The sequence below is a fragment of the Tursiops truncatus genome, chromosome 19 (assembly GCF_011762595.2).
Source record: "Tursiops truncatus isolate mTurTru1 chromosome 19, mTurTru1.mat.Y, whole genome shotgun sequence".
Classification (NCBI taxonomy): domain Eukaryota; kingdom Metazoa; phylum Chordata; class Mammalia; order Artiodactyla; family Delphinidae; genus Tursiops; species Tursiops truncatus.
This window is the reverse complement of record NC_047052.1, coordinates 48,872,949-48,898,155: the sequence shown is the minus strand read 5'-3', so window position 1 is coordinate 48,898,155 and position 25,207 is coordinate 48,872,949. Positions and strand designations below refer to the sequence as shown.

Below are 25,207 nucleotides of genomic sequence, written 5' to 3'. Positions count from 1 at the left end.
ACAGAGTCTCTGCGGATATAATTAAGGTTAGGATCTCGAGATGATATCACCCTGGATTATCCAAGTGGGCCCTAAACCCAATGGCAAGTGTCCTTACAAGAGAAAGGCAGAGGGAGATTGGACACAGATAGGAGAAGAGACGGCCATGTGAAGTTGGAGGGAGAGATGAGAGTGATGGGGCCACCCAGGAACACCTGGGGCCACCAGAGGCTGGAAAAGGCAAGGAAGAATCTTCCCCGAGAAAATTCAGAGGGAGTGTGGCCCTGCTGATACCTTGCTTTAGGATTTCTGGCCTCCAGAGCTGTAAGGGAATAAATTTCTCTTGTTTTAAACCACGAAGTTTGTGGTAATTTGTTAGGCAGCCACAGGAAACAAATACAGTCTGTTTAGGGGCCTGTCTCCTTCCACCCTGAAGACAGAGTTTCTGTGGCTTTCAGCTTCTGTCTCACAGCAGGAAACAGGCTCAGAAAGAAGGCAGAGCCAGAACCAGAACTCAGGTCTCCAGAACCTCATTCCAGATCCAGGGGTCACTGTGGAATCTCACAGGGTATTTTGCCTGTTAAAGAAATACAGGGTGACTATTGAATTTTCTCTTAAGGCAGTGGTTGAAAACATAAGCTTTTGTTGGAGTCCTGGTTTCTTTGCTTCCTTGCTTTGTGGCCTTGGTCAAGAGACTAACCTTGTTTAGTTTCTCCTTCTATAAAATAGAAACCAACCAGTTTCTCCTTCTATAAAATAGGGATAACAAAATAAGATCTCAGAAGGCTGTGATATGGAGTATGTGAGAATTGATCAACTTTGCCATTTGACGTTGTCCTGAAAGTCTTTGCAAATGCTATAAGACAAGAAAAATGAGATGTAAAGATGGGAAGGCAAGACATAAAACTAACATTTGGATCATTTCAAAGGAAAACTAAGAGAATCGACAAACTTTTTGTATGTTTTTGGCCACGCTGCCCGGCATGTGGGATCTTAGTTCCCTGACCAGGGATCGAACCCATGCCCCCTGCAGTGGAAGTGCAGAGTCCTAACCACTGGACTGCCAGGAAAGTCCCTCAACAGAATATTTTATTTTATTTTTATTATTTACTTTTAGAAAAGATTTTATTTAATTTTTTTAAACTTTAGCCATCCTAATGGATGTGAAGTAGTATCTCATTATAGGTTTTTTTTTTTTAATTAATTTATTTTTTGCCTGCATTGGGTCTTTGTTGCTGTGCGCAAGCTTTCTCTAGTTGCAGTGAGTGGGGGCTACTCTTTGTTGTGGTGCGCGGGCTTCTCATTGCAGTGGCTTCTTTTGTGCGGAGCACAGGCTCTAGGTGCGCGGGCTTCAGTAGTTGTGGCACGTGGGCTCAGTAGTTGTGCTACATGGGCTTAGTTGCTGCCTGGCATGTGGGATCTTCCCGGACCAGGGCTCGAACGAACCCATGTCCCCTGCATTGGCAAGCGGATTCTTAACCACTGTGCCACCAGGGAAGTCCCCCACTTTAATGTTTGGTTCAACAGAAGATAACTGGGTCTTCACCTCTGCTTGGGTGCTCAGTCTGTTGTGATATTTTGCAGGTTGCATTGAACACTCAGGAGAGAGTGAGAGTGAAAAAAGGGAGGTGTTTTAGTATTATTATGATAATCATTTTGACCTTGGGGACCTCTTGAAAGAGTGCTGGGGAACCCCCCAAGGTTCTGTGGACTGCACTTTAAGAATCACTCCTTACCTTTGGGTTCTATAGGGCCTAGAGACAGTATCTGGGGAACTGAACACCTCTGGGGCCATGGGACCTGGTTCGAGAGACAGCTCTGACTACAAGCAAGGTATTCTCTGAGTCTCAGTTTCGTCATCTCTAACATGGGGTTGGTGATGATGAAAATAATAAAAGTACCTCCCTCCTAAGGTTGTAGTGAGACCCATAGGAAATAACTCCCTGACTCACACCTGGCATGTAGCATACAATAAACATTTGCTATTATAGTTTGGGAAACGTCATTTTATTTTATTACCAACACTTCTTATTCATGCAGTTAACTTCTCCAGAGCCCTATCTTGTGCTGGGCAGTGCTGGGGACATGGTGATGAATGAGAAGGGCCTGGCCCTGCCCTCATGGGGTACCCAGTCCAATGGGTCACAGAGTTTTCATTTGTGAGGCATTGCCTTTAGCACCAGGTCCCTGAGGAGCATGAGTTCTTAAGACTGGGGAGGCAGGGAAAGGCATTCTAGGGAGTGGGAACAGCATGCAAGGAGCCATGGCAAGTGGAGAGGGGGACAGTTGTGGCCTGATGGTTGGCCGGTTGTGTCCATTTCTCTGCCCCCAAGATGCCTCAGTCCTGTTGCTGGTGAGAAATACGTGTGTATATCTGATTCATCTTTTTAATATTTGTTTATTTGGCTGCACCGGGTCTTAGTTGCGACACGCTGGAATCTTCTTTGCAGCATGAGAACTCTTAGTTGCGGCATGTGGGATCTAGTTCCCTGACCAGGGATCAAACCCGGGACCCCTGCATTGGGAGCGCAGAGTCTTAGCCACTGGACCACCAGGGAAGTCCCCCAAGCCCTCTTCTTGTGTAAAGTTAGTTCCTCAATTCTGGGCTCTTTTTAGGGACGTCCCACCTCTGATCTAACCTCAGTCTCTCCTTTTGCTGCATATCCATCCACAGTGCCCCGTGGAAACTTGGGACGTCCCAGCATAAGAGGTGCCCGGGATGGGGCGGGGTCGGGTCCAGCGCCTCCACTGTCCCCCATCCGGGGGCCGCTGCTTGGGGCCGGGTGAGTCAGCCCCCTGCGGCTCCCGCGTCATCCCGGCCGCTAGGCTTCGCGCTATTTCGGGCTCCAGGCACTATAAATAGAGGCTCGCGGAGCAGAGCCGTTCCCCCTCCGCTCGGGCGCCCCTGCGTCCCCTGGACCCGCCGCGATCTCCGGGCCGCGCGTCACCGCGGCTAAGTTTAGAGGCGGGTGCGGACGTCGGCCGGGTCACTGCGCCCCTCGGCCGCGCCCCCGCTAACAGAGCCTTCGGTCCGGCGGCAATATGGCCCCCGCCCAGAGTCACTCGGGTGGAATTAGGGGCGAAGTGTGCCCATATTCTCCATCCCCACCCCAATCCTTCGGAGGCGCAGAGGAAACTCGAAGTTGGGATTAGGGGAAGGTTTGGGAGTGGAGCAAGGTCTGAACTCGAGGAGTCGCCCGGGAGCTTCGGTTGGGACTGGAATTTGAACTTGGAGCGTTTGGAAGAAGGACGGGGAAATAAGAGTACGGACAGCTGTTAGACTCGAACTCGCAACTCTGGGAGCCGGAAAGATGCGAATCCGGAATCTGAAAGTTAAATTTGGGAAGAGTGTAGGAATCAAACTTGGAAATATAATATATTACAGAACCGAGGACAACTTTTCTCCCCCTTAACTAACGTAAATAGACTCAGAGTTACCTGAACCGCGCTCAGCGGGCCCTTTGCCGCATTTCTGCGGTAGTGAAACGAGTCGGGAGAAACGAAAGGGCAGCCCGCCGCCTTCTCACGGGTCTTGCCCCGGGGTGGGTTCTGGCGCAGCGGTCCCCGGCGCCTCTACACCCCAAATCCTCTTGTGGGGCGCCATCGCCCCCTGGCGGAAAAGGCACGCTTTGCAGGTTTATTTGGTAATTCCCATTCCCCAACGGGAGAAACTGAGTCCCACCCAGACTGGCTTCCTTCTAGAAGCTCTCTCTGCCCTTGGATTCAGAGACACATTTTCATAGTCCTTCTCTATGTCACTGGGGCCTCAGTTCCTTCATCTGTCAAATGAACTATTGATACCTAAGGGGAGGGTTACTGTGAGGATTTAGCTCATAGTAAGCTATCTATCTGCTTTGATGGGTATATTGTTGATGGTAATATATGTATTTTTTATTTATAGAGCCCCTCTTTCTGTGACCGTGTGGCCCCCTCCCCCATAATCTACTTCACGTCACTGCTTTTTATCGTCTCCAGAGCGTGTATGACTGTCTGGAACTCTTATTTGTGGGTTTCTTTCTTATGGTCTGCCTCCCATGAGACTATCAGCACCACAGGGCAGGGACCTGGTCCAATTTGCTGCCAGCTGTGTCCCCAGTGCCTGCCACACCGTAGGTGCTCAATATGTAGTTATTCAAGGAATGAGTGAACCATGGATTTCAAGACGGGGCTCCATGGTCTTATGGAATTCTCACAAGCTCAGCAGTTACAGATGGGAAAACTGAGGCTCCCAGTGCTGAAGTCGCTTGCTGCCGGATTCTGCTTCTGTTCTTTGTTCATTCATGCAACATATGGTTCCGTAGCCCCTTCTTGTTTCTGGGCACTGTGCTACAGCGGTGGCCACAACGGCTTCAGCCTCTGCTTGCCCAGGACTTAGTCAAGGACTATTTTATTTTTATGACAAACCTGAATATTTCACCTACTGCATGCCAAGTAAAGATGTAGGGACTTGACACGTAACTCATTTCATCTTCCTAATAGTGATGCTGTTGTTATCCCCATTTTAGAGATGAGCAAACTGACGCACACAGAGAAACTGAGTTGCTGGTACCAGGTCACACTGCTAGTAAGTGATCCTGGGGAAAAATTACACCCAGCGATGAGACTGCTTATGAAGGAAGGAGAATCAGGGAGATGGTAGACTTCCCATTAGTGACCCAAATGGAGCACCAGTGTCTTCTAACTTTGCAAGAAAGATAACTAGGAACCCAGAATTTGAGATTCCATTTGTGAGGGTCAAATAAAGACATTTTCAGATGAGCAAGACTCAGAAATGTTCTATCCAGAATGTTCTCTGAAAAAGTTGAAGAGAATGTACTCTAGCAAGAAGTAAAAATGAATTCAGAAGGAAGAAGTTTATAAGAAGTAACAGAAAATTGTTAAGGGTTGACTCGTGTCCCCCCAAAAGATATGTTGAGTCCTAACCCCCATTACTTCAGAATGTGACTTTATTTTGAAATAAGGTCTTTACAGAGACAAGTTAAAATGAGGTCATTATGGTGGTCCCTAATCCAATATGACTGGCGTCCTTGTAAAATGGGGAAATTTGGACACAGAGACGGACATGCACAGAGGAAAGACAGTGTGAAGACACACAGGGAGAAGATGGCCATCCACAAGCCATGGAATGCCTGAGGCTACCAGAAGCTAAGAGAGGGGGCTGGAACAGATCCTTCCCTAGTGCGTTCAGAGGGCGCATTGCTCTGTCAATACCTTGAATTTGGACTTCTAGCCTCCAGAACTGTGAGAATAACTTTCTGTGGTTTAAGCCACTCAATTTTTGGTACTTCTTTACAGCAGCCCTAGGAAACTAATACCATGAACCAATTATATAAATAAAAATTAATTAGAAAAAAATCTTTTACAGTAGGTCCCTAACAAAAGGCAAAATCAATGGAGAGACAGACAATATGTTCATGGGTATGAAAAAGATGTCAATCTTCTTGTAATTAATCCATCAATTCAGTGCAATTCCAATCTCAATCGCAATAGGATTTTTCAGGGAACTAGAAAAGCAGCTGCTAAAATCCATCTAGAAGAGAAAATGGACAAGAATGGTAAAGACAGATTTGAAACTGAACAGAGGTGGGGGACTTGCCTCATGTGATATCAAAACATATCTAAATGAAATAATTAAACTGGCATGGAGGCAAGGGACAGATACAGAGATCAATGAAACATAATAGAAATGTCAGAGATAGACCTGTGTATACATGGGAATTTGGCACATGATAAAGGTGGAATATCAAAACCAGGGAAAGGACTGGCTTCTTTTTTTTTTTTTCCCAGCTGCATGACTTGAGGGGTCTTATTTCCCTGATCAGGGATGGAACCCCGGCCCCAGCAGTGAAAACACTGAGTTCTAACCACTGGACATCCAGGGAATTCCCAGGACTGGCTTTTAAAATAAATGGTATCTGGACAATTAGCTATATCTACCATAAATTCCTACCTTAGTACATTTTCAAAAATAAGTCTCATATGGATGAAAGAAACAAAATCAAAACTAGGAAAAGTATTAAAAGAAGTGATAAACTATATGACCTTGGGGTATGGCAAGCCTCTTAAACACACCAAAAGTCAGGATAGATTGATAAATAGGTGTGAATAAACACTAAGAACTTCTGTGTGAGAAAAATAAATAAATAAAGTTAAAATATAAAGTGCAAACTAGCAGGAAATATTTGGAATATGTGTAACTGACTAACAATTAGAATTGGAATCCATAAAGTACTCTGACACATTAACAGTAATAAAAAAAGGCATACAACCATTGAAAAAATGGTCAAAGGATATGCGCAAGCAACCCACAGAAAACAAACTATTAAAGACCAATAAACTCACAGAAAGATGTTCTCTCCTTAGTAATCAGAGAGTTGCAAGTTAGAACAGTGTGATACTATCCTTTCAGGAAATGACTAATATTTACTCATCAACCAGGTCTCTGCTCAGATGTCCCTTTCTCTAAGAAGCTCTATCCTTGCCCTCGGGCTGGATTAGGTGTTCCCTGCCCCACCCCCCTCCCGGGCCCTCTGGGGTCTCCTAGCCAGCCCTGTCCACTCTGGATCGTCACTGTTTGGGAAAGGGTTTGTCTCTCCCAATGCGTTGTGAGCTCCAGAAGGGCGGAGCGGGGCTATCGTTATCTGGGGCAATGTATGTGGAATAAGAGAATGAGTGAATGGGGAAACTGAGGCTAAGTCAATGACAGAGCTGGAATTCAAACCCAAGTCTGTACTGAGAGAAGGAACCTAGTTTGATTACCCGCCATCCCTTCTCCACTAAGCCCTGCCCAGAGCCCAGGCACACAAGAGGAGCTCAATAAGAGCACTGAAATCAAACTGCTCGGCAACGGGAGACGCTGAGGGCCAGAGGCGGACAGCTCTCTCGAAACCCAAACCTCCGCAGTCCTCCAGAACCATAGAGAGCTGCGCGAGGAACCGCCTCTCTCGATGCTCTACGCCTTTGGGGAACGTCAGGAGCGGGCTGGAGGGCTAGAGAGGCCGGAAGTGCGACCAGCCTGGGGCTACGCTGGCCGCGCCGGCGGTGGGACGCCTCGATCTCTCTCCTGTCTTTCTTTCGCGGCCCGGAGGCGAGGAGGTGAGTTCTCGGGACGCTGAGACCGCGGGGCTGTGTTGAGAGGGGCGTGGGGTTGAGACCGCCGGTGGCGATTGGCAGATGCAGAAGCCAATCAATCGTTACAGTGTCTGAGAGTTTGAGAAGGTGGAGCGAGGGAAGGTTTGAGCGAGGGAAAGGCATCCTGGTGCGAGCCTTGGGGGCGGGGTGGACGGAGGGTTGGGGACAGTGGTCTGGCCTGGCAAACGGAAGGAGGGGAACAGTGAAGGCGGGGAGAATAGAAAGGTGGGACCCTGAAGGGTGTGGCGAAAGGAAAGTGTGTCCCGGTAAGGGGCGGGGCGAGCCGCAGGTGGAGGCTCGATGGGGCGGGGCCTTATAGAACCTGGGGCCCTGGATGTCTGGACCTGGACGCGATGGAGCCCCTGGAATTTTTTTGGGGTACGGCTGTGTCTGGGGGTTCCTTCTGGGGACTGTCGATGCTTCGCTCGCGCCCGACGCCACGGCTTTATTTTCAGGCCCCCAGAAGGACCTTGCGATGGACGAAGAGAGAGTGGAGAAGCCCGCTGGCCCACCCACAAGGAAGAAATTCCTCATTCCAGTGGACGAGGATGAGGTCCCTCCTCCCGGGGTAGGACTAGGAGATGGGGGGACTGCTGGGAGGCTTGGGGGGTGGTTGGGAGGAAGGGGGACAGGAAGGGGCCTGTGGGACCACAGTGTGGGTTAGGAAATGTTGGGGCCTGGGTCACTTTGAGAAGACAGTCTTTTTGCCTTCTGCAAGTATCAGTTTCCTGTAAAAAGTAAAATGTCATGGTCAGGAGGGCTAAGGCAGCGGCTGCAAACTGGCAGCCAGGAAGTAGTCCTGAGATACGTTTTACATGGCCAGAACCCTGGTTCTGCAAGGAGTGAATTTATTGCTGATAGTTGAGAATTGGAAGGTTTGGCAATTTTAAAGAAATCTGCACTTTTGACATCTTTTGGTAAATAAAGCATCTGGCAACACAGAGATTTCAATCCTACAGGAACACAATTGCCTGGTGATAAGTAGTGGCTGCCACCTGTGTGCTAGGAAGAAAAAGAAAGTAGGCTAAGGATAGAGGGTGTGATGGGGGAGAAGAGCTACCTTAGATAGAACAGTCAAGGGAGGGCCTCTTGGAGGAGATGATGCCTTTGCCAAAATGTGAAAGAAGTGAGTGAGCGAGCTATGCAACATCAGGGGGGAAGGGAACAGCCAGTGCAAAGGCCCTGAGGTCAGAGAGAATCTGATAAGTTTTAGGGCAGCAGGAAGGCCAGTGGGGCTGGGGTAGAGAAAGCCAGGGGAAGGCGTAGAAGGTGAGGTCCTTGAGGCAAGGGGGCAGGGGCAGATCTCTACGAGGCTTGAGGACTGAAGTGACAGCTTTGGCTTTTACTCTGAGTAGGAACCACCTAAGGGCTCTGAGCAGAAGAGGAACATGATATGACTCAGTGTGGGGAGCAGACTGTGGGAGGTAAGGGCAGAGGCAGGTAACTGGTGAGGAGGTGACTGCAGTGGCCCAAGGGAGAGAAGATGGTGGTTGGGACCAGGGTAGAGGCCGAGGAGGTGGGGAGAAGTGGCTAGCTTCAGATTTTGTATGCCCTCTCACACCTCTCCCCACAGGCCAAGCCCTTATTCAAATCCACACGGAGCCTGCCCACTGTGGAGACCTCCCCCCAGCCGGCTCCTCAGACCTACGCCGAGTACGCCATCTCAGGACCTCCAGGAGGGCCTGGAGCCACACGCCCCATAGGGCCAGAACCCCTGGCAGGAGAGACCCCCAACCAGGCCCCCAAACCAGGAGCAAAATCCAACAGCATCATTGTGAGCCCCCGGCAGGTGAGGAGGGGGCTGGAGAAGTGGGGCTTTGGGGTTTCTGGTGGGAAACGTGGTTATAGGGAGGGCTTTCTAGTGGACAAGGAAGGAGTTCTGAGTTCTAGCCATTATGCTGTCAACAGCACCATTCATCCATTCAACTAGCGTGTGTGGGTTGAGTATGCCCCATGTCTTAGTCTGTTCAGGCTTCTGTAACAAAAATACCATAGACTGGCGGTCTGAACACCGAACATTTATTTCTCACAGTTCTGGAGGCTGAGAAGTCCAAGATCAAGGCGCTGGCAGATTCGGTGTCTAGTGAGGACCCGCTTCCTGGTTCATAGACAGCCATCTTCTCACTGTGTCCTCACAGCGTAGGAAAGGGTGAGGGAGCTCTCTGGGGTCTCTTTTATAAGAGTGCTAGTCCCATTCATGAGGGCTGCACCTTCATGACCTAATCACCTCCCTTCACCTCCTAATATCATCACATTGGGGGGGTAGTATTTCAACCTATGAATTTTGGGGAGACACAGACATTCAGTCCATAGCACCCCAACTCTTACAGTTGGGGGCATGATGTTGTTCCTGAAGCTACATTTCCTGTTCCCAGGTTTGTCCATTTATTCAAAAACAGTTGAACACAGGCCCAAGTTTGAATCCCACTCTGCCACACAGTAGCTGTGTCATCTTGGGCATCATCTTGGGTGACTTAACCCCTCTGAGCCTTTAAAATGGGGGTTCACCCACTTACAATCCATAAATATCTTCAGAGGTTACCTGGTGCAGTTCTAAGCTCTGGAGATTGCAGATAAAGTCTCCTCCATTGACGGGGCTGGCATTCTGGAAGGAGAGAGCAGCAGTGTACAGAGATAATAATGGGACTCAAGAACATGAAATATGCTCAAAATTTTTAGCCATCAGGGAAACGCAAACCAAAACCACAATGAGATACCACGTCATACCCTAGAATCAAAAGGATAGACAATAACAAGGGTGGGGAGAGTGTTGGAGGAGTTGGAGCCCTCATACACTGCTGGTGGGGATGTAAAATGGTGCAGTCACTTTGGAAAACCGCCTGGCAGTTCCTCAGACATTTAAACACAGAGTTATCCTATGACCGTGCAGTTCCACCTCTAGGTATATATGCAAGAGAAATGAAAATACGGTCAACCTTCTGCAACCATGGATACAAAACCCGCAGACACGGAGGGCCAACTGTACTACGTCATCTGTGGATTTTGATATCCAGGGGGTCCTGGGACCAATCCCCTGTGGATACTGAGGGACCACTGTCTTACGTCCACACAAAATCTAGTACACACATGTTCACAACAGCATTATTCACAATAGCCAAAAAGTGGAAACAACCCAAATGTCTAGCAAATGATGACTAGTTGTTTTCACTTAGCATAATGCTCTCAAGGTTCACCCATGTTGTAGCACGAATTAGTACTTCATTCCTTTTTGTTGCTAAATAGTATTCCATTGCATGGACATGCCACTTTGTTTGTCCATTCATCCATCGATGGGCGTTCGGGTTGTTCATATCTCTCAATTATTATGAAAATGCTGCTGTGAACATTTGTGTACTGCTGTTAACATATGTTTCCAGTTCTCTTGGGTATTTATCTAGGAGTGGATTTGCTGGGTCGCATGGTAACTGTATGTGTAACTTTCTCAGGTACCCCCAACTGTCTTCTAAAAGGCTGCATCATTTTACATTCCCACCAGCAGTGGATGAAGGTTCCATTCTCACCATATCGTCACCACTTGTCATTGTCTTTTGGATTTCAGTCATTCTAATGGGTGTGAAGTGGACAAAATACTTCTTTAAAAATTAAAATTGGGATAAACAACAAGGTCCTACTGTATAGCACAGAAAATTATATACAATATCCTATGATAAACCATGATGGAAAAGAATATTTAAAAATGTATATATATATGTATAACTGAATCACTTTGCTGTACAGCAGAGATTAACATGACATTGTAAATCAACTGTGCTTCAATTTAAAAAAAAAAAAAAATTGGATTCCGCCCCTACCTTGCCCAAAGCCCTTCCATGGCTCCCAGTGGCTCAGGTTCAGATGGCCCAGAGCCTGTGGGACTTGGGAGCCCTGCAGACCCTTCCCACCCCAGCTGCTCTGACCACTCCACAGTCCACCCCGAGAGCAGATACCACACCCTTATTAGAGCTGAATTCCACCTCACTTGGTAATTACATGTTCGTCCCTGAGATGCTTTTGTTTAATGTCTGTGTCCCCCACGAGGGCAGGGATCTATGTCCTCTTGGTCACGGCTGTATCCCCAGCACTTAGACACACAGTAGGCACTCAGATACCTGAATAGATTAGAGCTTGACCTGCTCACAGTATTTTGGTCTTGGGCTACAGGGTAGAGCATGAGGCGGGGGTTTATTTATTTCTTTTGGCCGTGTTGGGTCTTCATTGCTGCGCGTGGGCTTTCTCTAGTTGCGGCGAGCGGGGGCTACTCTTTGTCACGGTGCGCGGGCTTCTCATTGCAGTGACATCTCTTGTTGCAGAGCACGGGCTCTAGGCGCGTGGGCTTCAGTAGTTGTGGCACATGGGCTCAGTAGTTGTGGCTCGCGGGCTTAGTTGCACCGTGGCTTGTGGGATCTTCCCGGACCAGGGATCCAGCGCGTGTCCCCTGTATTGGTAGGCGGATTCTTAACCACCGTGCCACCAGGAAAGTCTGTGAGGGGTGTTTAGAGAGAGGAGTCTGCTGGGCAGATACCAGGCTTTCGGGGCTCTGACCCTGTGGAGGGTCGCAGGCCACGGTGAGGAGCTTCCTCCTGAGGGCACTGGGAAGCCATGGCAGGGCTTAGAGCTGGAGAGGGGCAGCTTTGTGCTTTAGGAAGAGCCGTCTGGCTCCTGTTTGGAGGGTGGCCAGGAGGGGACACCACTGGGGCAGGAGACCAGGAGGAGGTGGGGTGGAGGCCATGGCAGTGGAGGGGGAGGAATTCATGGGGGATGCTTAGAAGGTAGATGTCCCACCTGGTGGATGAGGGGGAGAGGGAAGCGTGTAGGACAAGGCCTGGGTCTCTGGATGGTGGGGCCGGCCCTGAGCTGGGGCTGGGAGGGGGAGCAGGTGTGGAGGCCAGTGCCGAGTGCAGTGAGGTAGATCCCTGGGGACAGGTGTCCAGTGGACCAAGGACACACGAGCTGGGGCTGGGGACAGGGCTGAGCTGGAGAGAGACCCAGGGACCCTTTAGTTAAGGCCTAGGGCCAGGGAGGAGGGGCCTAGGTCAGAGCCCCAGTACCAAGGACATTCCAGGCTGCGGAGGAGGAGGAGTCTGGGGAGAGGAGGAGGGCAGAGCTGGAGAAGCCCCGGGTGCAAAGCAGGAGGTGGGGGGAGGGGCCCTGGGGTGGCGGTGGGCCCAGGGTCACTCTGCTAATGGCTTCCGTTCTCCCTCCCCCCAGAGGGGCAACCCCGTGCTGAGGTTTGTGCGCAACGTGCCCTGGGAGTTTGGCGATGTGCTTCCCGATTACGTGCTGGGCCAGAGCACCTGTGCCCTCTTCCTCAGGTGAGCTCTGGGGGCCACCCACCCTCAGATGGCCTGCGAGGGCTGTGCTCTGGGTGTTCTCGGCCATTGTGTGGGAGACCTCTGGGCACGGCCCGGGCCTAGGTGTGACCCTGTGTGGGAGGCAGAGATCTTGGTGTCGGAAGCAAGAGCTGGGCCCCGGACGCTGGGTCTGAGGGAGGAGGGGCCGGGGGCCTGGATCCTGGGTCTGAGGGGGGAGGGGCCGGGGGCCTGGATCCTGGGTCTGAGGGGGGAGGGGCCGGGGGCCTGGATCCTGGGTCTGAGGGGGGAGGGGCCGGGGGTCTGGATCCTGGGCCTGAGGGAGGAGGGGCCCGGGGGTCTGGATCCTGGATCTGAGGGAGGAGGGGCCAGGGGTCTGGATCCTGGGTCTGAGGGAGGAGGGGCCGGGCGCCTGGACTCTGGGGCTGCGGGAGGAGGGGGACTGATGTCCTGGACACCAGGACTGGAGCCAGGATTTCTGTAACCGTCGCCACAGTTAAATAAGTTTCCCTCCACTCCTGGCGGCCCCTCTCCAGACAGGGGAAGTGAAACTTCTAAGTTCCTGTCCTCCCTGCAGTGTATGAGAGCTGCTATAGCAGAGATGTCCCTTTGTTCCTGGGTGGCAAAGCCACCCCACCCCGTCCGTGCCAGCGCCCTCTGTGGTCAAAGCAGGCAGTCCCGGGGATGGGCCCTGCTTCCCAAGACCAGCTGTGCAGCACCACCTCCTGACCCCGGTATACACTCCCTAGGGTTTCCTGGTCTCCACCTGAAACCTAAAGTCCTTCTCTTCCTAGGTGAAGAATCCGGGGGTCCACCCTTCCAGGGAGTCAGAGCCAGGCATCCCTCACTGCCAGTCCCCTCATGCCCCTTTCTTGAAGGGTGACCTTGGGCAAGTCACTTAACCTCTCTGAGCCTCAGATCTGCCTGTGCTCCCCAAGCCCTCTGCCTTCCAGCAAGAGGGGAGAAGGGCTTCTGGCGTCTCTTAGCTGGAGACCTACCAACCCTCCCTCTCCCGCCCCGCAGTCTCCGTTACCACAGCCTCCACCCAGACTACATCCATGGGCGGCTGCAGAGCCTGGGGAAGAGCTTCGCCCTGCGGGTCCTGCTCGTCCAGGTGGATGTGGTAAGCAGGGGTCACTCCTCCATTGGCCTCACTGCCCCCATCTGTGAAATGGGGAGCCTTGGGCCTCCCGGTTGCCTGGTAGACTGTTGAATCTCTTCTAAGGAGAAATGCAAGTTGGAACCCCAGTGGGGAATTTCTCACATCTGAGATGGACAGCTGTGTTGGCCAGGAGGTGGAGGGTCAGATTACCCGTCTCCTCCTTCCCCACTCCCCCTTCAACCAGGCCCTGCCCTCTGCCACTTCAATACTTCTTGAACCTGTTTCATTCTATCCTCACAGCCGGGCCCTGATCCAGGCCCTTTCCCCTCTTGCCTGGGTCCCTGCCCCAGCCTCTTTTCTTGTCTTGTGGCCTCCAGCTTCAACCCTGCAGTAGTCAGAGGGGTCTTCTGGCACACAGATCTGATGTCCCAACCCCTCCGTGATCCCCCAGTGCTCTCCATGGCCCGTGAGGCCCAGTGTCACCCGATCCCTGCCCAGCTCTCCTGGTTCATCTCTAAGCTTCCACGTGATCACCCTTTCATTTCACAGCCTCCATCCCATAGTGGTGAATTGTACTTCCCTCAAGTCTTTCCCCTCCCTTCCTTTGCACACGCTGTTCCCTATGCCTGGAATTCCCTTTTCTGCTCTCTGTTGCCCTCACTCCTCATCCTCCTTCAGGTCCCAGCTCAGATATCCCCTCCTCTAGGAAGCTCTCCCTAATCCCCCAGGTAGGACAGATGCTCCTCTGGCTCTCCCACCCCAGTGCTGGCCACTCTGGAGTCATCACTGACTGGGGACTGTCTGTCCCCCTCATCACACTGTGAGTCCCGGGAAGGCACAGCCAGGGCTGTCCCGGTCACTGCTGGGTCCTGCACAGGCGGGGACCCGGTTGGAGATTAGGGAGTGTCAGTTGAGTGATAGGCTCTTGGCACCCTAAGCTGCTCTGCTTCCAAGACTACAATTCTTTGCTTTCTCCAGATCCCTCATTCTAATTTTCTTCTCTGCTCAGAAAGACCCTCAGCAGGCCCTCAAGGAGCTGGCTAAGATGTGCATCCTGGCCGACTGCACCCTGATCCTCGCCTGGAGGTGAGATGGAGGCCCCCTCCCAGGTCAGGCTCTATCCTGAGAGTTACTGCCCCTTCTGCCCCCAAATCTTCCCAGCCCTTCTTCCTCCCACGAACTCCCTGTGTGAGTCTGGTCCAGGCACTGCCTCTCTGGGCTTCAGTTTCTTTATCTGTAAAGTAGGGTCTTAATATCTTTGACGTACATCAAATCCCAGGACCATACTAGGCACTTATGAGTTAGACATAAAATCTGGCTGAATAATTAATTTCAAGTCTAGGTTTCTAAAGACTATTTTCATTGGCTCTCCAATAGGGAAAAGAAGACATCCCTTCCTCACACCATAATCAGAACAACATCTTGATAATTATAGACACAAAAAGCAAAACTACAGTAAAAGTATTCAAAGAAATCTTATAAAATATATATATATTTATTATGATCCTGTGGTAGGGAAAGTCTTCCAAAACAAGACCCAAAACCTAGACACCATAAAGGAAAAGGTTACCCAATTTGAGTAAATTAAAAATTTAAAACTTCCAGATGGTAAGAGATACTGTAAACAAAGTTAAAAGACAAGTGACAAACTAAGAGAAAATACTTGTTATATATATATAAAACAAAGACTTATGATCCCTAATTTATATATGTATATATAAATTTTATATTTATACAGTTCAAATATATATAAATGTTTATATTCATAGGAGTGTATTTAAACATTTATTACATATTTACGTGTATATATACATATATTTGCATATATATATGTGTGTGTGTATATATATACACATATATATGCAAATATATGTATATATGTGTATATATATGTATATATAAAGAGCCTCTTACAATTCAGTAAGAAAAAAATAGCCCGGTTTTTAAACGTCTAACGCAGGTTGCCAAGAACACATGAAAAAACTATCAGCCACACAGCTTATCAGGAAAAGTAAATTTTCAAAGAATGAGGTGTTATTTTTCACCCATTAATTTGGTGAAAATGTCAGATGGATAATATGAAAGGGGCACCTGCATGTTTGGTTGGCAGGAGACTTCACTGGCTATTAAAACAGGAAGTAGACACACTCTTCAACGCAGAAATTCCCCCACTCGGAATGTCTCCCCTTCGATCATCCCTCCCTGGGTGTGCAGATCCGCAGTGGCGTGGGCCTTCCTGGCACCATCCGTGCAGTAAGCTGCAGGACCAAAGAGCGTGATAGTTTAATTTATGTATAAAAGGAAGGAAAGTGAGCCGTGTTTATGAACAGATACAGATGTGAACAAACTGCAGGGGCTCCAAGCTGTGAACAGTGTTGAACCTTGGGAATGGCACAAGGGGAGGTCCCGAGGGGAGGGAGACTTCTGTCCTCTGCCCTTCTCTTTTCTTCTGAATGTGAAATGGTTAGTTTCTTTTGTTAAAGAATAGGTAGCATATTCATGTAGTTAAAAAATCAGAGGTGATTATATATATACTGTATATATAAGTATGTATAAGTATTATAAAATGTAAGTATATAAATATTATAAGTGTATATAAGTATATATGAGTATACACATAAGTAATATATAAGTATAATACATTTATATAAGTTATATAACATATTTTATAAGTATATATAATATATACCTATATCACATAAGTATATATATTAAGATATATAATCACTTCTGAGTTTTGAACTACATATATTATATATATATATATATATACCGTTTTTATATTGCTTTCAGATACTGTATATGTGTATACAGTATATATATAAATGGTAGTGTATGCCCTTAAAAGTCTCTCTCTCCTGCCCCTTCCCTCCCACTCTACTCCCCTCACCCTTACAGGTCACCATTATTGTTGGTTTCTTTATTTCCTTCCAACGTTTCTATAAAACGCAAACACGTGTGAAAACATGTTAATTTTCTTTCTTAGACAGAAGTAAGCCTAGTATATATACTGTTCTGTGCCTTGTGTGGTCGTGTCATTTCTATATCTATATCTATGTTTATATCAGTGTAGAGAGCAGCCTCATTATTTTTTATTTTTTATAGCTGTGTAGTATTCTAATATAGTGTCCACATAAAAAAACTAATAGACTTTTTTTTACAGAAATTTTAAGTTTGTAGAAAAATTGATTGGAAAGTACAGAGAGTTCCCACATACCCCCTCTCCCCCTGCACACAGTTTGTGCAGTTATTTACATCTTGTGTTAATCAGTGCGGTACATTTGTTACAACTGATGAACTAATATTGAGATACCGTTATTATTAACTGAAGTCCACAGTTTACATTAGGGTTCTCTCTTTGTGTTTACATGCTATGGGTGTGATGTGTCCACAGTTACTATTTTACAGAATAATTTCACTGCCCTGAAAGGTCCTCTGTGCTTGCCCTTTTCATCCCTTTCTTCCCCCAACCCCTGGCAACCTCTGACCTTTTTACTGTCTCTGTAGCTTTGCCTGTTCTAGAATGTCATCTAGTTGGAATCATACAGTATGTAGCTGAAATAGAAAAATCCACAGTTCTCCTCGTGTGTTTGGAAAGCCCAGTACTTCATCCTGTGCGTCTCCTTTACTCCTCACACAAAGCCCTTCACTGCTGGCCACCAAACATGTGGAGGATTTTCCCCACACCAAGCAGTTCTCTGCCAGCTGCGTGTCCTACAGTTTAGCTCAGTTCTGACACTGTCTACCTGGAGATACCGTCAGATCCCACAGGTTAAGGGCTCGCAGCGCTGCCCCATCACACACACACCGCAGGTGCCAGTCGCAAGCCCAGGTAATCCCCTGTGCTCTGACCAGCCGGCTATAGGTCAGGACCTCCAATGACCCCTTCCTCAGGTTTGATTATTTTGCTAGCGCAGCTCACAGAACTCAGGGAAACACTTCTGCTTACCAGTTCATTAAAGGATATGATAAAGGACATGGATGAAGAGGTACACAGGGCAAGGTCTGGGAGGGGCCTGAGCCCCTGTGGAGCTGGGGTGTGTCACTCTCCCGGTGTGGATGTGTTCGCCAGCCTGGAAGCTCCCCAAACCCCAGTACTAGTGTTGGGATTTTATGGAGGCTTCTCACGTAGGCATGATCACTTATTAACTCCATTTCCAGCCCCTCTCCCCTCTGGAGGATCGGGGGTGGGGCTGAAAATTCCAAGCTTCTAATCCTGGCTTGGACTTTCTGGCTACCAGCCCCCATCCAGGAGCCATCCAGAGTCACCTCAGAGGAACAAAAGATGCTCCTGGCGTTCTTATCACTTAGGAATTTACAAGGGTTCGGAGCTCTGTGCCTTTTTGGCTTCGTTGGGTCTTCGTTGCTGCGCACGGGCTTGCTCTAGTTGCGGTGAGCGGGGGCTACTCTTTGTTGTGGTGCGTGGGCTTCTCATTGCAGTGGCTTCTCTTGTTGCGGAGCACGGGCTTCAGTAGTTGTGGCTCGCGGGCTCTAGAGCGCAGGGTCAGTAGTTTGGCACACAGGCTCAGTAGTCTGGCACATGGGCTCAGTTGCTCCGCAGCATGTGGGATCTTCCCGGACCAGGGCTCGAACCCATGTCCCCTGCATTGGCAGGCGGATTCTTTTTTTTTTTTTTGCGGTACGCGGGCCTCTCACTGTTGTGGCCTCTCCCGTTGCAGAGCACAGGCTCCGGACGTGCAGGCTCAGCGGCCACGGCTCACGGGCCCAGCCGCTCCGCGGCATGTGGGATCTTCTTGGACCGGGGTATGAACCCACGTCCCCTGTGTCGGCAGGCGGACTCTCAACCACTGCGCCACCAGGGAAGCCCTGGCAGGCGGATTCTTAACCACTGCGCCACCAGGGAAGTCCTAGCAATAGGCTTTTAAGGTTCCTCCTATGTCTTTTCATATCTTGGTAATTCATTTGCTATTTCAGCTATATAGTATTTTCATTTTCAGCTGTATAATATTCTACCGTGTAGATGGACCAGCTCTGTAGCCCCCTAATGGTGGACACTTGGGTGGATTTCCAAGCTTTTGCTGGTACCAGCAACACTCCCACTACTGCCCTGAACCCCAGGAATGGGTATTTAGGCCAAAGGGTAAATGTATTTGTAATTCTGTGCCCTCCCTGGGGGTGTGTTACCTCTACACTGTTTGACTATTTGGAAAAATGTATTTATGTATTAATTGTATATTAAAACAAAAGCAAGTATAAAAATTGCTCTTTTTGCTGTGGGAAGTAGCACAGTGGAGTATAGAGAGCCCAGCCAGGTGAGACAGACCCACTGAAGGAGCTGTCTCTCCTCCTCGCCGTGTGATCTTGGGCAATGCTGGTCTGTTTCCCCCTCCGCGTAATGGATTGAAAATAACTGCCTTATAGGATCTCTCAGGAGAGCTTCTGAACATAAAGGGCTTTGGACAGTGCCTGGAATGCAGCTGGGACCCCACACAGGGTATATTTCCCATGTCTTTACGTCCAAACTAGGGAATGTTTTGGACCCATTAAGTAAATGAGATTGACCTCCGTCTGTGGATGTGGAAGGACGTCCTGGTTGTACTGTGGAGCAAAAGTGAAAGCAAGGAAGCGGATACAGTGCGCTAACTTGTGTGTCCTGAACAAATGATTAATAACAATAACAATAATAATCCCCGCTACAGTGAGAGGAAAGCAACAAAGCCCATGGAAAAAACACAGAATTAGAAAACTGAGTGTTTCTTTCAAAAATATAAATCAACGTTTAAACAACAAACATTGCTCACTAGCTAGACTCTGAAGGCTAAGACAAATACTTTATTTATTTCCACTCAACTCAATATCCTCGAGTTCCAAAGAGAAAAAAGACCAGCTTTTTCCTGTTCCTTTATTCCACACACAGACAGTCCCTTTTAATGATTTCGTTGTTTCAACTACCTTTGAAACAGTTAATTACGTGTCAAAAAAACCCCAGTGCCTAATGGGAAAATGAATGGCGGTTGTGAAGTTGGGTTAGTTGTGGTAAAAGATTCAGCAGTCAGGGTCCGGAGCTCTTTCCTTTTGAAGGTGTGCTACACGAAAGACCTTCAAAGCTCCATTTTTCTTGGTAGTGGGAGCTGACTGCTTCATGAGGTTGTCTTCCTGTGGTTGGGAAAAGAAATGGTACTTTTGGTTTTTCTCTCTCTCGAACCCGGCCAAACTCTGTGCACCGACCTCCCTCCCAGAAGAGCTAACATTTCTTAAATAGACTTCCAAGCGCCAGGCGTGGCACTTAGCGTGGACTCATTTAATTGTCAATTGTCCCCCACTTTACAGATGAGGAAACCGAGGCCCAGAGAGATGAAAACCATTGGCCCAGGGTAACTCAGGTGGGAAGTGGGGCCTGAACCTAACTGGTCAGGCTCCCATCCTCTGGCCCTTAGTCAGAAAAGATGTGTTAAGATGCACCAAGCAAGGGGGCATCTTGGGGGAGGTTGAGAACATTCATTCCTCTGTACATTAGAGTCTGGAATTCTTGGAGTCAGCAAATGAAATTAATCTAAAACATGACCCCTCCTTCCCCTGACCCGAATGTCTCTCACCCCAGCCCTGAGGAGGCCGGGCGGTACCTGGAGACATACAAGGCTTACGAGCAGAAGCCGGCGGACCTCCTGATGGAAAAGCTGGAGCAGGACTTCGTCTCCCGGGTGAGGCCACCTCACCTCCCTGCCTGGGCCTCCCCCTAGCTCCTCCTTGGGGGTATGAGCTGCAGTTCTGATCTCGAGTCATACCTCTCCCTCCCTGACCCCACCCTCAGCTTCCAGTCCTTTCTCCTGCCCAAACAGCAGCGAGAGGGGTCTTCCTAGGCACAAACCTGATCCTGCCTTTTCCTGCTCAAAACCCTCCCGTGGCTCCCCAGTGCCCTCACCATGCTCTCCAAGGCCTTGCCTATTTGACCCCGGCAGCCCCGTCTGCCCCCGCATTCTGTCGCTTCTCTGTGCCTGTTCCCTCTGCCTTGATTAGATGCCTAATCCCATCTTTCCCCATCTCAGCTCTAATGCTTCCTTCTCCAGGAAGTCCTCCCGGATACCCAGGCCAGGTCAAGGGCCCCCGGCTGGGCTCCCTCAGTCCCAGCCCTATCTGGGTCACCATGTCTGGAACTGATTTGTCTCCCGAACTGGACTGGGAGCCCCAGGAGGGCAGGGCTGGGGCTATCTCGATCCCTGCTGTGTCCCCAGCACCACTGAACACTCAGTGAGTGCTCAGGGAATATTTGCTGAACGAACTGTTGAATCTGGGCTCCAATGATAGAGTAATGGAGGATGTCCACAGCCACCCCTGAGGTGGGTACTATGAGGACCCCCATTTGCCTGCAAACGGAGGTCCAGAGAGGTCAGTTCCCTTGCCCAGGGTATCACAGGGAGTAAGCAGCGGGGCCTGGTTTTGAACTCGGGTCCAACTTCAGAGCCTATGGTCTGTGCCCAGGGCAGAACCAACTCAAGATAAATGGCGTTTATCTTCGAATCACATGACCAACACCCTCTCAGCTAGTTGGGGATCACTCTGAGATGACCTTTTTTTTTTTTAATTAATTATTATTTAGTTTTGGCTGTGTTGGGTTTTTGTTGCTACGCACGGGCTTTCTCTAGTTGTGGCGAGCGGGGGCTACTCTTCGTTGTGGTGCACAGGCTTCTCATTGCAGTGGCTTCTCTTATTGCAGAGCATGGGCTCTAGGTGAGCACGCTTCAGTAGCTGTGGCTCGCAGGCTCTAGAGCACAGGCTCAGTAGTTGTGGTGCACGGGCTTAGTTGCTCCGTGGCATGTGGGATCTTCCCGGACCAGGGCTCGAACCCATGTCCCCTGCCTTGGCAGGTGGATTCTTAACCTCTGTGCCACCAGGGAAGTCCCTGAGATGACCTTTTAATCATCAGAACACATAATCAAAAAACATGCCCCCAAAGCATTTACTGAGCTCCTCCCGCATGCAGGGCAGTCTGGGGATACAGCAGCGACCCAGTGCCACCCTCACAGACTCAGTCTTGTTCTCCTTTCTTCCAATCCACCTCTGCCCCCTCCTTCCCTTCCAGGTGACTGAATGTCTGACCACCGTGAAGTCAGTCAACAAAACGGACAGTCAGACCCTCCTGACTACTTTTGGGGTAACGAACAATTCCCTTGTGCCGACTGGCATTTCTACCCCCTTTGCTTTTTGAGGAAGCCCCCTGCGTCCCTTCTACCTCCCTGTCCTCTCCCCCATCCTTCCTGCCTCCCCTGCCCTCCTGCAGGATATCAGTTCCTTCCAGGAATATTTTACACCCCTCATCAGCTGGGGCAGGGGAGAGTTTTGTGTTCACCTCCCCTGATCGTTCGCTCCTACCTTCCTCAGTCTCTGGAACAGCTCATAGCTGCATCGCGGGAAGATCTGGCCTTGTGCCCAGGCCTGGGGCCCCAGAAGGTAAGAGCCCTGGGAATGGGCTTGAGGGGTTGGGGGCAGGAGGGAGCCCCAAGTAAAAGGGACCTCAAACCCCAAAGTTCTGAGGTTTCAGAAGGCCCACAGTGCCTCTCCTACAGATGGGGAAAACCGAGGCCCAGAGAGGGTGTGGACCAGCCCAACCTCACACAGCCAGTCTGGGATAGAATCCAGATCAGGCTACTTCTCTCCTAGCCCCCCGAGTCCCCTCCAAGCTAGGAGGAAAAGAACCAAAAGCCCACTCTGATGTATCAAACAAATGGCTCATTTAATGACCGCTTCCTTTTCTTTCTCCCTCCCCTCCAGGCTCGAAGGTTGTTTGATGTCTTACACGAGCCCTTCTTGAAAGTGCCCCGATGACCTCTGCTGCCAAGGAGGCCCTTGGTGTAACAATAAAGCACTTTCCTGGTCCAGGCTCAGGCTGGTGTGCTGGTGTGGTCAGTGGGAGTGGGGGTCTTCTCTGCTCTCGCCTTCTGATGGCCCAGGTGGCCACTTTCAGCTTGTCTGAGTTGCAGTCATCAGTTTCGCTGGCGGAGACTTACACGGGATCCTGCTGCGGCTTCTTCTTCCTCTTCCTCTCCCCCTCCTGTCCCGTGGGAGCCACCTCCCCAGACTCGGGATTCAGCAGCGGCTCTGGCATCTCCTCCTGGGATGCTGTCTCTGGCACCCAGCTTTCCCGGCCCCGCTTTTTCTTCTTCTTGGTAGATGCCGGATCGGCCCCGGCCTCAGACTGCCCCTCATGTGGCAGCTCAGGCTCCATCATCTCACCTTGTGGGTTAGTCATCTCAGTCCCTGGCTCTGTCGCTTTGTGCCCTCTTTCTTTCTTCTTTTTCTTGGTGGATGCTAGAGCTGCCTGAGGCGCGGGCTCCATCACCTCTTCCTGTGGCTCCACCACCTCCGTCCCTGGCTCCATGATTGCATTCTGTCGTTTTTCTTTCTTCCTTCTCTTTCTGGGGGATGCCAGAACTGCCTCAGCCTGTGGCTCCACTTCATGTGGCAGCTCAGGCTCTATCATCTCCCCTGGCAGCTCCAGAGGTTTCATCTCTGGCTCTATAACCTCAGTCCCTGGCTCCCTCATCACTTTGTACCCCTTTTCTTTTTTCTTCTTCTTCGAGGACGGCAGTGGGATGGCTTCCTCCTGTGGCTCCATCTTCATCTGCAGCTGAGGCTCAACTATCATCCCCTCCACCGGCTCCATCCCTTCTGTCCCCGTCTGCTTCTTCCTCTTCTTGCTGGGGGATAGGACTGTCTCTTCCAGAGGCTCACTTTTAACCATGAGTTCCAGCTCCACTGTCTTTTCTTCTGACTCCAGCACCCCCATTTCTGGCTTGACCATTTCTACCTCTTTGGGCTTCTTTTTCCTCTTCTTGGTGGTGGCTGGGGACAGTGCTCCCAGAGGCTCCAACATCTCAGCAGCAGGCTCTGTTGCCAGTGGCTCTGTCACCTCCAGGTCTTTCAGCTGCTGCTTTTTTTTCTTCTTCCCCACGTCCACCTCTGAGGACCCCAACGCTGTGTCCACCTCCAGGGCCCTAGGCTCATTCACTGCCTCCTGAGGAACTGAGGGCTCTGGCACATGCCTCTTCTTTTTCCTCTTCCCGGAAGCCGGTGACTTCAACGCCAAGACCGACCCAGGCCCTGTGACTGGTGGGCTGCCTCCGAAGGCACAGAACCGAGGCTTCAGGCCCGGGGGGATCTGTGGTGGGGGATTTGCTGGAATGGGCTGCAGCAGGGTCCCTGTTAGGGATTCCTGGGGACCCTCAAAAATCCTCAGGCTGCCCTGTAGCGCCGGGGCAGAGGTGAGTCCCCCTCCCGCCTCTGCTGACGGGGCCAGCAGGGTTGCTCCTCCTCCAGCCTGAGGGCCACTGCTGCTGAGGACCCGGTAGCGGTGCCGCTTGCCTGCCAACTTGCCCTTCAAGATACGGGAGCCAGAGAGAGGCACGAGTCGCCCGTTGAGGCTGAAGGGAGAAAGGGGGAGGGCAGAAACTTGGTCAGATTCTTTTGGTGAGACGGGGCAGCAGCTGAGAAGCAGCATTTGTGGGTTCCCCAGGAAAGCCCCTCTAAATTCCCCCCAGGTTCAGCCACTGGGGTGAGGAGTATTCCTGCTAAGTGGCATGGGACCACTCACCAGTCTGGGGCGAAGTCTACAGGGGCCTGGATAAGCCACAGTTCTGTATCTGGGCCGGTCAACGCCTCCAAAGAGAAATGAGTGTGCTCTGAGGCTGGGGGTGTCGCAGTAAAGTTGGGGGGACAAGAAAACCGAGCAGCACCTGCAGAAGGGTAAACGGGAGTCTGCTGACACTTAATTGCTGGTCCAATCCTTCAGGGCGCCTATTGGTCCATTGGTCCCAACTTCCTGAGGGTCCCAGTCCTCTAACCGCGACTTTCCTCTCTCCCGTCTGTCCACCAGAGGCGCACCTATATCCGCCGACCCAACCCTTGTTCTCTCCACTGCTGTTCCCGCCCCCCACCAAAATATCTTCCCTCTATTCTAATTCCCCGCCCCCCCTGCCCGCCATCCCCCGGGGGATACACTCTCCGCTGATCCTGCCTCCGAGGATGTCCCTTTTTCCGTCCGAACGCTCCAGGGTACCCCTTTTTCTCCTCCCGCCAGACAACTCTCTGCACCCCGTCGGCCCGCCATGAAGCAACTCACCGCCGGACGTGGTCCCCGCCATCCCGGGACCCACGCCTCAGACCTAGCAGCCAGAGCCACTCAGGCCCCGCCGCCGACCACGTGGAACCAAAGGGGTGGGGCCTCATCTGGGAGCGTCCATGTGGCACCAGGGCGCGGGAGGTGTCGCTCGGAGCCCCCTCGCTCTGTGAGCACAAGTGGGGGAAATTTCCACTTGTACACAGCAGACTACCGAGAAAGCCATCTTTTACCCAAAGTCTGCTCCCAAAAGCAGCCGACTCGCCTGTTTGGCGGGAGTTAGAGCCTCACCAGGTCCCGGAGGGTATCCCCACAGTCTCAGACATGATTTGCTCCAACGTTGCCTTAAAGGGGCAGCCACATTCACAGGACCTACTCTTAAAGAGACAGGAAGATCGATTGGACTGAAATTCTTAGAGAGGCAGGTAAGAGTCTAGGTCGGCAGGACTGTGCTTTCAGTGTTACAGTCCCTTCTAGGGAGGCCCAGATGCCTCAGAAATTCAGAACTTGAGTGAGAGAGGTGGGAAAATGGAGGAATGGGGGTAATTCCTCCCGAGGGCGTTAACTATCAGCCAGGGGGCGGGGCTCTGGGCTCCAGGGGAGCGGGAAATA

The 25,207-nt window shown here is 50.5% G+C and overlaps 3 protein-coding genes across 7 annotated transcripts in view; 2 read left to right on the top strand and 1 right to left on the bottom strand.

Annotated features, from left to right (window-relative positions):
* Positions 1–6,896, top strand: part of RTN2 (reticulon 2) — a 51,793-nt gene extending 44,897 nt beyond the window's left edge. The window contains exon 12 of the mRNA XM_073796028.1: positions 6,761–6,896. The gene's annotated coding sequence lies outside the window, so the exon portion shown is untranslated. The remainder of the gene's footprint in view (positions 1–6,760) is intronic.
* A 30-nt stretch (positions 6,897–6,926) lies between these two features.
* Positions 6,927–22,364, top strand: ERCC1 (ERCC excision repair 1, endonuclease non-catalytic subunit). 4 transcript variants are annotated; one of them, XM_033844180.2, is made up of 10 exons: positions 6,927–7,074; positions 7,566–7,678; positions 8,684–8,899; positions 12,319–12,422; positions 13,443–13,542; positions 14,531–14,607; positions 20,084–20,183; positions 21,563–21,634; positions 21,862–21,930; positions 22,252–22,364. In XM_033844180.2, the coding sequence occupies exons 1-10, from the start codon at positions 6,927–6,929 to the stop codon at positions 22,303–22,305; spliced, it is 1,053 nt and encodes a 350-aa protein (XP_033700071.1). In that variant the 3' UTR covers positions 22,306–22,364. The 4 variants fall into 4 exon arrangements, with proteins under 4 accessions (XP_033700071.1, XP_073652131.1, XP_073652132.1 ...); XM_033844181.1 differs by lacking the exon at positions 6,927–7,074 and adding an exon at positions 7,449–7,488; XM_073796030.1 differs by lacking the exon at positions 21,563–21,634.
* Positions 22,195–25,083, bottom strand: POLR1G (RNA polymerase I subunit G). 2 transcript variants are annotated; one of them, XM_033844169.2, is made up of 4 exons: positions 24,887–25,081; positions 24,599–24,762; positions 24,071–24,212; positions 22,195–23,900 (listed from the first exon to the last, which is right to left on the bottom strand). In XM_033844169.2, the coding sequence occupies exons 2-4, from the start codon at positions 24,618–24,620 to the stop codon at positions 22,484–22,486; spliced, it is 1,581 nt and encodes a 526-aa protein (XP_033700060.1). In that variant the 5' UTR covers positions 24,621–24,762; positions 24,887–25,081; the 3' UTR covers positions 22,195–22,483. The 2 variants fall into 2 exon arrangements, with proteins under 2 accessions (XP_033700060.1, XP_033700061.1); XM_033844170.2 differs by lacking the exon at positions 24,071–24,212 and having other exon boundaries at positions 24,887–25,083.
* Positions 25,084–25,207: the final 124 nt, after the last annotated feature.

Bases quoted from the DNA above. Each gene is read 5' to 3' on its own strand.
- ERCC1 (XM_033844180.2), top strand. From the start codon at position 6,927: ATGCTCTACGCCTTTGGGGAACGTCAGGAGCGGGCTGGAGGGCTAGAG. The intron at 7,679-8,683 runs GTAGGACTAGGA...CTCTCCCCACAG, and splicing joins ATGAGGTCCCTCCTCCCGGG to GCCAAGCCCTTATTCAAATC. The intron at 21,931-22,251 runs GTAAGAGCCCTG...CCTCCCCTCCAG, and splicing joins CAGGCCTGGGGCCCCAGAAG to GCTCGAAGGTTGTTTGATGT.
- POLR1G (XM_033844169.2), bottom strand. From the start codon at position 24,620: ATGGCGGGGACCACGTCCGGCG. The intron at 24,213-24,598 runs GTGAGTTGCTTC...ACCCTTCTGCAG, and splicing joins GGCGGGGACCACGTCCGGCG to GTGCTGCTCGGTTTTCTTGT. The intron at 23,901-24,070 runs GTGAGTGGTCCC...TTCTCCCTTCAG, and splicing joins GTAGACTTCGCCCCAGACTG to CCTCAACGGGCGACTCGTGC.